Source organism: Athene noctua, chromosome 2, assembly GCF_965140245.1.
Source record: "Athene noctua chromosome 2, bAthNoc1.hap1.1, whole genome shotgun sequence".
In the NCBI taxonomy this organism is placed as follows: Eukaryota; Metazoa; Chordata; class Aves; order Strigiformes; family Strigidae; genus Athene; species Athene noctua.
The window spans coordinates 67963188-67975503 of record NC_134038.1 but is presented as its reverse complement, the minus strand read 5'-3'; the positions used below and the strand labels follow the sequence as shown (position 1 = coordinate 67975503).

The 12316-nt window shown below is 35.6% G+C and overlaps 1 protein-coding gene across 2 annotated transcripts in view; it reads left to right on the top strand.

Annotated features, from left to right (window-relative positions):
- Nucleotides 1-12316, top strand: part of CTNNAL1 (catenin alpha like 1) — a 60596-nt gene that overhangs the window by 34839 nt on the left and 13441 nt on the right. For both annotated transcript variants that reach the window (XM_074899375.1, XM_074899374.1), the window contains exons 7-11: nt 833-1033; nt 3875-3961; nt 7420-7578; nt 9177-9269; nt 9574-9724. In XM_074899375.1, coding sequence (XP_074755476.1) covers nt 833-1033; nt 3875-3961; nt 7420-7578; nt 9177-9269; nt 9574-9724 — 691 coding nt within the window. The remainder of the gene's footprint in view (nt 1-832; nt 1034-3874; nt 3962-7419; nt 7579-9176; nt 9270-9573; nt 9725-12316) is intronic.

The window sequence follows — 12316 nt, the reverse complement described above, 5'->3', positions numbered from 1 at the left end:
ATACACCTTCTGATACTTGCCATCTTCTCCTGAATCAGAATGCATTCAGAACACTTAATGTTTTGTTGAGGTGATGCCTTGACGTTGAATAAACTCAAGTATCAGGATACCAATCAGAACTTCATTAAAATAGTTGTTGAAGAATTCTTATTTGTAATTGGTAGTATTCTTAAAACTGCACACAAAAATATTCATCCAAACATTTAAAAGAGAAAATTCTTTCGAAGAAAGTGTTACAAATTGAAAATATATCTTGTAGCTCAGTTGATTTTTCCTGATAAAGGCTTTTCTAAATTTCATACTCAGTTAAGAACAATTAAGGAACAAACATGTCTTATTTCTTTGGAGTCTGTCGCTTTGATTTTATTATTACTTTTATTTATTTATCCTCCCCCCCCTTTAGAATTTGGTTGAAATTTTTGCAGAGTGCCTCAAAGTGTTCAATTTGCTACATGTAAATTTTTAGGAAAATACGCAAAATAGATTATATGGATGTGGAAAGATCAAGCAAAATCTGAATACACAATTAGTTTCTGAAATTTACTGAACTTAAAACGCTTTCTTGACAGCACTAGAACAGTAATGTATTTGCTGTTACTTCTGTAAGTGGCCAGTAATTTGTTGATAGTGGTATTACATATAAAAAAATGCCAAACCCTAAACTGGAGGTCTGGATATAAGTAAATTGTTGGATTACTTTGAAAATAAGTGAATAATAAAAAAAGCACTGAGGAGAAAAATACAATGTAAAATTATGCATTTGCTTTCTGCATTTGCATCACAACTGTATAACCACTTAAATTCTCAAGGAACTGATATGCTTCTTTTTCAGAATAAGGTGGAGGGTCTTCGTGAGAATCTTTATTTTCTCTCAAAAGAGAACCTTTCGACAATGCTGGAAGTTATCCTGGAACATACGGAGGACTTCACAGACTCTGCCTATACCAGTCATGAGCACAGAGAACACATTTTGGAGCTGTCTAAACAGGCTAAAATGGAACTCGAGCATCTGGTTTCAGTGTGGATGCAAGCTGTAAGAGCTTTTTAGCAAAGTAAATCTTTTCACCTCTACTTCGGAAAGAAATTTTTAATGCAGTGTTTCTTCTGGTCTAGGAAGAGAGAAATGTGTGTATTCCTCACGGTGAGAGCTGATCAAGAAAGCCAGAGTTTGTTCTGTGCTTCTGCAGCTTCAGTATGTCTTTCTCTTCTCCCTGCCCCAGTAGTATTGCTTCTCCCTGCCCCAGTAGTATTGCTTCATTGATTCTTTGATGACTGAATTAGGCTACCAGTGGTGGTAGACTAATTTTAATGAAGCTGGAAGGCGAATGGAAGTATCATTGCACAATCTTAAAACAGTTAGTCTTTTGGTTGAGTAGATCAGAAACTTTCAATTGTCTTGATCCCATTGCAGTGACCACAGTTTCCCTTTCTTGTTTTCAACAGAATATTTTTCACTTTTCAATAGTTGAAGTGTTTTCAATATTCTAAAAAAAGACTGGTTTTTTAATCTTGAGGAGAGAGAGGAAAGTGACACTATGACTTACAGGCAATTTTTGTTTGTCCTTTTTACAAGATTTAAATATTGGTAGTTTTCCTTTTTAGAGAAGAAGCACATTAATTCTGCCTCGGTCATTTTTCTTATCTTGTTCCTTGAAGACAATAGAAGATACATGCAAAAGAGGGAGGAAAAGCAGAGATGGAAAATGCAGTTTCTGTTTCTGATGCTGACCTGCTTTCAGTCTTGTTCCTGGGGAAACATACAGCACAAAATCTCATCAACACTGAAGTATAGAATACTTACTCAGCTGAGTGTATTACTTATAATAAAGCATTTTTATTCCTTTTCTCATCTTTGAATCAGATGTTGCGGCCAGGTGTTCTTAATGAAGTAGTGCAGTTTGAAGAGTATATAAAGCTTATTGATAGTACAGACTGTTGTTATTACAAAGAAGACCCATACAGGGTTTTAGTTGTGTGGAATCCCGTATCTCTGAGAAGCTAAAACTGTGTTTAGCTTGGTGTTGATGGTTAGCCCTGGTAGGCAGCTGTGTAAGCATTGCTCAGCAATAGCTAACACATCCCCACAAATCCTAAACACCACCATGCCAGATACTATGAAGAAAATTAATTCTGTCCCAGCCAAAATGAGTACACTTGGGTATTTCTAAGCTCTATTACTGGTGGAAAATGATCACCTCTAAATATCACATGCTACATTTCAAGTGATAGAAATGAGAGCCTAGTACAAGACTATGCATATATATGATCCATGAAAATATTTGGGCGTGCACATGTGTGCTAATACATTAAGTATTTTCATTAATAAATAACCCAGCCTAGCTGTGACTGAAAACACAATAAGCAGATAAAATAGCATCAGCTGACTGAGGTAGCTTTTTAGTTTCATCTCAGCAACTTCATTGGAGGGTAATATTTTCTGAGGGACTTAATGTAATTCAAGTGGAATTGTTGATTTAAAAAAAAATAAATTACTGTGTCTTGGAGATATATGAACTGGGGGTAGGTAGAGCTCTTAGAGCACTCAATTATTTCCCTTTCCACTTACCATATTTCTTTTAGCAAGTGGAGTAACTGTAAGAAGTGTGTTGTAACCTAGATCAGGTCTAAATTAGACTGACATCACTCATCTGCTCTGTTTTGAATTATTGTATGTTAATGAAAACTAGCTGGAACACAACAGATAATCTAATGCTGTTGATTGCATTTTAAATGTTTCTGAAATCTTTTCCTCTGTGTGTTTGAGCTGATAAGATTGCAAGCTACTGTCCTGTTTTAGGTTTTCCCGTAACCTTATTTTGACTAGACAGTTCCTTTATTTGTGTTTAAAAAAAAAAAAAATGCATATAGAAGGAGCAAAAACGTGCACATGAAATAAGTAAAAGAATAAAAAGGACACTAGTGACTGTAAAACATTATGCTCCTTGTATTAAAAGTGATTTTGTGATGTTACACTTTTACAAATTAATTAAAGGAAAGCATTAAATTTGAAGGACAGGTATCTTTGAGACTTCGAACAGGTAAGAGTATCTGAGATAATGATCATATTGGCTTGGGTGGGTTTTTTTTTCCTTTAAATAAAACGGAGTATGTGCATGTCTCTACCTACACACATTTTGTATGTGTATGTTTATGTTAATTTAGACTCTGAAGGGCTTAATTTTTCTTCAGCTATGGCCGTGTTAACCATCCCACCTAGGATAATTGTTTCCCATATATTTTGGAGGAGAATGCAAAATCACTGCTACTTTTTTCCCCAGTGTATTGTTTCCTCTTGACATTTGGGTAGTTCCATAGATAGGTGCTATGTGCAGAAGTGGGAACTGTCTTGAAGGTACCTTAACAAAATGTTGTTAGCTACTGTATTTTCTTAAATTAGACAGTGATCTAAAGTCTTACAAGAATGCTTTAAGTAACTTCCTTGTAATTCAGTATAGAACATTTGAGGTACCACTTTGTTTTAAAAGGGTGTTTATATTTGAAAAGAAAATTTTACAAATGCCTTAAACTGTTGCTCTACTGTAGGATGTTTAGAGAGAAGACTTTTGGAAGTTGTAAAGCTTAAGGAAACTTGTTCCTGAAAAAAAATTCAGTGAGGTTTATAAATAAATTCCTGTTGAACAGAAACAGTCAATTAGTTTGCATCACTATTATATTTAGATTTGATTCGGTGATAAATGTTTCTGTAAAAGAATTTTTCAAGTAGAATATATACAGGATGTGCAAATGAAAACATTACATCTAGAAAGAAAAGGCTGTCTTCTAAAGCAGCTTGAAGTAATGACACATGATGTGAAGGTGGGATTTGCTGTTTTTTGTGTGTAATGTTTTGTCGGTTGCTTTCTTTGGCTTGTAGCAAAACCAGAAGACAAAGGATCTCATGGAAGACTTGGAAGTAGCCATTTTAAAGACATGTCAGTGCATGAATGAACTTAAAAGAGAGGTGGGTCTAGTTTAAGCGAGCATAAACTGCATAAAAAATTGAATTTCTGACTTGTTTTATGTGAAGTTGTAAAGTAGGATCCTGTACCCAAAAAGGCTAGCATCTATTTATAGACAAGAGTAGCTAAATCAGAATTGCGTCAGGGAGCTAGTATGCAGTCATCTTCTGTGTCCTTACTTGGAAGTGATTAGCAATATATTGGTTACATAGGCTCTTTGCTAACTCTGGCAACAATAAAAAAATGAGAAGTGTTGGGAAATAAATACAATATATATAATCACTGCTTTAAATGTAAAGGCTAAACTTTCCTCAGGGATGCATATATCACATTTTAAATATTTTTTTTTGTAGTTTGTGCTTAAATTAATAAATTATATTTACTGTTTGAACTTAACCTGTTCTACTGATTTCTACAGCAGAAATGTATTATGACAGTGCCCTATATTCTGGTATTTTTCTAGACAATTGCACCTGTGTATGTGCCTGTTGCAAATCATTATCTTCCTATATGCAAGCATGCTGAGTGAGAACTTATATACGAATATGGTACATGGGATGAACTGCACTTGCTGATCCCCTGTTAACAGATAGCATTGCTGCCTTGCCACAGATTTGAGCCAAATACGGAATTACTGGTTTCTGGCAGCTTCTGAAATATTTGTGGAGCATTTAGATATCTTTCAGCTGCTTCATATTATTGTTCCTTTAAACAGATGGAAAATTGAAGACTAAGGACAGTGAGGGTTTCAGTACTAGGCTACAGAGCAGTGCAAAGATGTCAGAGAAGTATGGTGAACTTGCTTAGTCTGAGCTCTCTGCTGCTGTAACTGGAAAACCTCGACTGCTCAAAAATATCATGCTGCATATTTTTTAATAGAGGCAAAATGAGAAATTTCATCTTCTGGATTATAGTTCCTGCAGCTGTCCTGAAGATTTGAACACTTCTTTGAATCTATTTCAGGTGCAGTTAAGTGCTTTGCGCTTTTCCTGTCAGGCTGTGTGGTATCCCAAAAATGGAGGATACACAATTTGTGCACTTTGATGAATAGTTTTTTCTTTGGTTACCGTTATTTAGGAAGTCAGTAGCAGAGCTTTTTCTGGAGTGACGTTCAGCTGCTTTAACTGTAAGATCATCCTTTTGGAGTAACATCGCTCTCATCTGCTGAATTGAGGAGGAAGGGTTCCCAGTCAAAATAGTATGCGACTATATAATTGCATAGATCATAAAGCCAAAGGTGGCTGGAATATAGTGTGTGGAAGAAATCATTAATGCCTTGTATTTTCTTGCAGTTCCATAAATGTAAATTTTACCATATTTTCCTGCCTGCAGGTTTCTGTTTATGAAAATGTTGTGCAACAAAGACTACACATTTACCACACTTAAAAGAATTTTGTCAGATGACGATAATAGAAAATTACCTTCTGTAAACCAGCTAACAGACAGTGGCATAAAATACAAAATAGTGGGTTACCTGTGCCCTGTGATGTAGCTCCATATTAAAAGCAACGCAGGTGAAAATGTAGCATGCTGGTTTAGAAATTGTGGAGCAAATTGAGTGGGTGTGGGTTTCTAAACTAACAAATTCTAAGTGCTGTATGACTTGCTTTGGTGACCCGCTGAGTATGAAAGCTTGCGTCTTGTTTTCTGTGTAGTGATTAGACTGATCCCATGCTCTGTACATGGCTGAGGAGGACTGTCCTGTCAGTCTTAACTTTGGGTGCTGCAATGTATCAGTCAGCAACCAGGATCTCTATTGGTGAAATTTAAGTATTGTGACTAACTAAAATGTTTTTGAGAGCCTGGGTGGCTGAGAACACAAGACAGCCTTGTTAAAAGTAGTTCTTTTCCCATCTCTGTCACTTTATGGAAGAAACAAAAGGTGTGTTCCTTCCTTGAGATATTTTCCTGATGATGATAGGAGACAGCATTAAGTAGAAGTAAATTTTAGATCAGGATTAAAAGAATCTCTAATGAAAAGATAATCTCTATGTAGCCTCTATATAAATGAGAATTACCAGTTCCTACTCTAACATTACAAGCCTTGCAGATAACCTTTCTTCAGAGCTGACTTAATTTCTGAGATTGGTGGTTCATGCTAATTTTTAATGGCATGCAAGCAACACTATATAAATAGCTTATAACATGTTGTAGCTGGTTTTTTTTCCCTCTAAAAACCAGTTGCAGCCAGTTTTGAGGCAACAATTAAGGTTTCTTACATGAAAAAAAAAAAAAAAAACCAAAACACAAAAAAACCCCCAACCAACCAACCAAACAAACAAACAAAAAACAAAAAAACCCAAACAAACAACAAAAATCCAAAACAACCCAAAACCTCCCTCAGTTCTGGACTGCACAGGAAGTACTGCCAGGGGAAGGGGGTAAAATAGGTAGAGTCCAGTGGAAAAAAAAAGCCAACATACCGTTCTAGTAAACATTCTCTTCTCTACAGAGTCAAGGCCCACCAGTGTCACAATTTCAAGCTCACTGCATTCATAAGAACTTGAAAAATAATTTTCTTCTTGAACAGCCAAGTTTATTGTATATTCAGTGCAGTCCATCAAAGTGAGTGCAATATTACAAGGTTCATAATAGTCTTATGAGCATAAGAATGCTCTGCTGATTCTAAAGAGGTTGCTGTTTTGTTTTTACCTGTGTTTTTAAAATGAGGCTGATTACAGGGCATAGGTAAACCTGCTATGACTAGTCACTAGAACTAGCAGCAATTGTTGCTGATAGCTGTTGTCAAGTAGAGTCCCTCATAGCACAATTTCAGCAGATCTGTGGATCTGAAAGTGTGTCTGGATGTAGAGATGTGCTTCAAGGGGAAGCTTCTCCTTTGCTTGTTGGGAGTGTAGAGGAGAGTGAGACTTCTCCAAGACCCATCTCTGACTTCAGTATCCTTGCAGAAAAGATGCTTTTTACTTTTCTGAGGCTGTGTCACAAGCTGATTATATTTAAGCTTTTCCTTGCATCACTGAGAATTCAATTTATTCATAAGAACTGAACTTCTAATACATTATAAACTACAATACTGCGTGGCTTCAGTCTGATTTACACAGTTTAGTGTGTGTTCTTCATGAGGAGTAGCCATTGTGCAATACTTATGCTGAACTTGGTGCCCCACAAATTCATACACATTTTTTTTTCTTCGCTGTAACGTTATCAGAAAGCTGCAGTGTGATAACTTCATGTTCTCATTTTGTAGCTGCTCTTTTGTTTCTCTCCATATTTGGTTGTGGGGTTTGGTTTTTTTTGAATGCAGTGGATTTTATCTTTGAATAGTAATAGAAGAAATAAAGCCCCAGATAATATGCGGGTTGTAGATGAGCTTTCATGGGAGTAAATGTTTTGCTACTTGGAAAAATCAGTATGTTTCTAAGTTTATTTGACTTGGTACTGGATGAATTTTTTTTCCTTCCAAGGTTTATTTTTTCCTTTTCTTTTAATGCTATTCAAGGTCCACAGTGCAGCAACATCTTTGGCAGCTGATCTCCTAAAATACCATACAGATCATATGGTACTCAAAGCATTAAAAATCACAGGAGTAGAAGGAAATCTTGAAGCTGTAGCAGAATATACTTGCAAGCTATCAGAGCAGAAAGAACAACTTGTTGAGGTGAGTTCACAGCTGCTTTCATTTTGTAAGGCACTTAGAAAATGAGTGGCCAGATTTGTCTTAATCTGTTCTTTAGGAAGGCTCTGGTCTGTGATTCTGTAATTTTTATTTATTTTATTTTCCTAGTATGCTGTTGAATTTTGTATTGTTCTGGGTAGGGTCTGAGCCAGAGGTGTCACTGTGTCTACAGTTGTTCTAGAAGGGATGTACAGGCATGCTCAATTCTCCTCCTGGATCTAGTCTCAATCTGTATGTATATATTGGGGCTAAAATATTCACTGAAAAACAAGTTTCTAGATCCAAGTAGAGATGATAGCCTTTTTCGGCTTCCAGCAACAGCTGAATCCAAAGACATGTTTTAAGAGTGCTGGAAGTGTAAGGTTAACTTTCTTAATGCAGTGAACTTGACTGTTTTGGAGATCTTGTGTAGTTTGTGTCAGACAAGAGGGCCACTGAAAATCTTTTCTCCTTTGCGAAAAGCAGTGTGTATGTTTCATGTACTAATAATACATTCATGGTTTTGTATGGTTGTATTCACACATGTGAACAAATAGGACTTCTGAGACTACTGAGAGATCATGGCTCTTGGGAGTGCCAGTGGAGAGGATGTCTGCCATGTATACCTTGTTGCTCTCTCCGACAGACGAGCAGAATTAACTGTACAAGTAGGAGACATACAAAGATACATCACTTTGATTAGGAGCATGGTGATGCCAGCAGCTATATTTGCATGGTATCTAATACTTAATAGTTTCTAAAAAATTCTGATATCATATGGGGCTTGAGGATTTGTCCCAGAAATATGAATATGCAGAAGCAACACCCTTTAACTTCTGGGACTGTCAAATCAATACTATGGCTTTTTATTTTCAGCTTTAATGTCCCCTTTTTCTGTGACTAGGTGGTGTTGCAGTGAGACACTGATTTTTTTTTTTTTCAGGCATTAACATGAGGTTAAATAGTGTTTGTATATGAGGCCTTACAGCATTTCTGATGATGGACAGTGCAGTTAGTTTCACATGTGCTGTCTCTGTCTTACAAATTCTCCTTTTGATCAGAAAACTTCAATGTTCCTTCTCAGGCCAAAGTTCACTCTTAATCTTATTTTAAAAAAAGAAAAATAAAAAATGACCACATCTTGTTTACTATGAAAATAATTACTTTTCCCCAGATTAATTTGATGCTGATTTCTCAAAGATAATTCAGTCCCCTGGATGATGAAAGACTAAATCATTTTCTACATGGTTGCTAATTGCTGAGTAGGACTGTTTTGGTGACATCATTTATGCTACAGTTTTTCCAAGTTCTGTACGTGTCTGATTACTTTCAGGTTGTTTGGTCATAAATATGTAAAATCATTGTTGTTTGTTTATTTATTCATTAAGACTTTTTGTTCTCTTGGTGATTTTCTACACATTCCAAGTCAGGATTTAGCCCTGCTTTTATTGTAAAAACTCTGTGAGAAACACCCAGCTCTGCGGTCCCCAATAAGTTTATGAAAGGACTATCAATAACACTGTGTGAGTGTGCGTGTGCACGTGCACTACTAATGAAAGCATATTTTTTACCATTCTTCTATCTTTATAAAAAATATGTAGGTGTGTCGCTTATTGAGACATGTTTCTGGAACTGAGCCCCTCGAGATTACTTGCATACATGCAGAAGATACCTTTCAGGTCACTGGCCCACAGGTATGCTTAGCTTTTATCAGGCCACTTCTACTGGACATGAATCAATAAAAATTGCTTGTATTTATTTTTTGGAGACCTAATGTTGAACTGTCCAAAGCAATTCTAAGAAGGAGTTACACTTTAATATTGGGCAGTTGTTAAAAGAATGCACAAGGAAGATCAAGCATGCAAATGTCAGATGAATATACCAAAGACTTAATAATAGCAGTTTGATTTTGTGTTTTGCCTGTGACAACATTTGTGAATTCATGTGCAATGCTGTGTACTAGGACTTCCAACAGCAAACATTTTGTTCTCTGTCCAGATAATTTCTGCTGCAGAAACACTGGCATTACATCCATCTAGCAAGATTGCAAAGGAAAATCTTGAGGTGTTCTGTGAGGCCTGGGAGTCTCAACTGAGTGACATGTCTATGTTGTTACGAGAAATCAATGATGTGTTTGAAGGAAGAAGAGGTAAGAATGCTATGTAGAAATAGAAAAATGTAGTTTTCAAAACATGTAGCCTAAAAATTTTAAGTGTATTTATGAAATACTCTTTTCTTAAGAGCACAATAAACTAAGTCCCACATCCCATATGACAATGTGGAATCTAGGTGACAAGACACAAATATATTGCTTTTATAAAGATGCTAAATTAAGGTGCATATTGGATTTTTTAAAAGAAAAACAGCCAAAAATTTAAAGGTTAATTTGTGTAAAATTGGGTATATTTAACATTCTGTACTGTGATTAGTTCCAGGAAAATCAAATGGAACTGTTCAGTGGACACAAAAGTATTTGACACAGCTCATTGCCAGCAGTGTCCAAATATTTGGTGTAGGTGTAGGGCTTTCATCCCACCTTTCAGTTTGTTTAGGACATACCAGTTCACGACAATCAAGATATAACTTGAATTGTGTGACATGCTTAATTAATTGCCTGTATTTCTGGAAAAAATATATATACATATATATTCTATACTGTCAGCTTGCCTTGTATTCACTTCATAATGTAGTGAATGTAGTTATTTGATTTTTAAACTGCTGTCCTTTCTGGATGGAATCTCTGACGACTCTGCACTATCTTGGGATATTTTCTCTGGTTGGTAAGTTTATTGGTATTTGTACAACATGTAGAAGAAAACCTTGGAATCTTAAGAAAAACATTCTGTGTTTACTTTTAGCATAGGGTAATTTATGTTTAAAATGGAAACCATTTTGTTTTTTATGTGAGTTTTTTTTCAGATGCTGTCTTTAGTGTAGCCTGTCATACTTCTTGTGGCTACGTGTTTGTTTCAGTCTTTAAGGTATAATTGCATACAGATAGAATGTAATATATAATAATAATAATGAATGTCTTGTATTTTTAAGAAAATCACTCAGGTTTAAAAGTTTAGATTTAGTTAAATACAGGGACATCATTTTCTTGTATCTAAGATACAGAAAAAGTAAATCCTTATTCAGGTTAGATGACACTTTATCAATGATACAAAACATCTTGCTATTAATGTGAGACCTTTTTTAATTTTTAGAGTTTATTTTTTCAGTTTAACTTTCTGTACTTCATTAGGTTTTTGTGTAATCAGTTCTTTTATGCCAGCATTGTTGTGAGGACAGTAAACAACCAACCATAGGGCAGTAGTATCTTAAATTGTTGCTGCTGGTTGCTAGATGAAAGCATGTCTGAGCCTGAAGACTTGTAAAAGGAAAACATATATTGAAATGCTGAGTGAGTTTACAATAATTGTGTGTAACAGGTTATTTGGAATTTGAGGTGTTCGATAAATACATGATTGTTATCCTACTTGTTTTCCCACCTTGGTCTGGAATGCCATAGAAAGACGTGTAGCAATCGGAGATCCTGTTTATGGGCCTTTTAACTTTCAGTGGGTTTTTTATTTGTTTTGGGAGCCAAGGGCATATTGACTTGCTTTGAACATAGCATTAAATTTTATATAATGCAACTTAAAATATGGTATTACTCTAATATTACTGTATTACAATAAATTCAGAATTTGCAGGGCTGATCATTCAGTATCTGATTTTTTTCATATTCATACAATGGTCTAGCAGGGTTGAATGATAATCTTTTTATATATTCATATATATGTGTGCATGTGTGTATACATATATATACATATATTACTGTATTTAAAAATAATAGGAGGAGAATCAAGCAGCCATAGCAAAGCATATACTTGGCTCTCCAAACAAATAGTTCTTGAAGTGTTGTGACAGATTCCCAGCCTCCCCTGTAGTTACTAACTTTCTCTTCTCTTGTGACTGTTGACAGCAGAAAACAGTTTCCACAAGTGGTACTTTAAAGAATCATTTCACAAGGCAACCCAATGTCATTGCTTGAAGGAGAGAAAAGAGAAAGGCTAGGTGTTGCTGAGCATGTTGGAGGCTATAGTATGTGTGGGCCTGGGTGCAGCGAAGACTTACCTTCTCCTGTTTGGCATAGCCAGATGAGTCTGTTCTTGTTAGTGTCTCTCATGTCCTCAGTCTTTTTTCAGCATAAAGTGTTTTGATATCACCATTGGTAAGATAGTGAGCATAGCTTATATTCCATATATGGTCTTGGGTGAATTAGGTCTCATATTGCCGAAACAATGCTTAAGAAATCATGTCTTTGTTTCCCATGTCTCATGGCCCAGCCTAGTAAGGGGCTGCTTCTCTCTGAATCTGTCTTGTTTCATATTAACTGTCAGTTATCTCCTTAGAAATAATTTGGTGTTCTGTATCCACCTGTCTTCTACAAAGTTTTCCTCTGTACTTTGGGCTAATCTTTGTTTCTTATTTTCTCTGTTTTCTCTTGTTGGACTTCAGAGTGACTCTCATCAAAAAAAAAAAAAAAAAAAAAAGGAAAAAAATCTTACCTTTTTACTTCCAGAAAATACCCTAAAGTTACCTTGTCGCTTTCCATATTATTTTTGTCCTAGAAAACACAACTAATGACCCAATAAATAAACTATTCGTTTGCTAACAGATTGTAAGAATGGCATCCACAAAACTTTTGCCTCCAAACACAATGAAGTTGCACAACATTTTATAAGATTTTATTTTT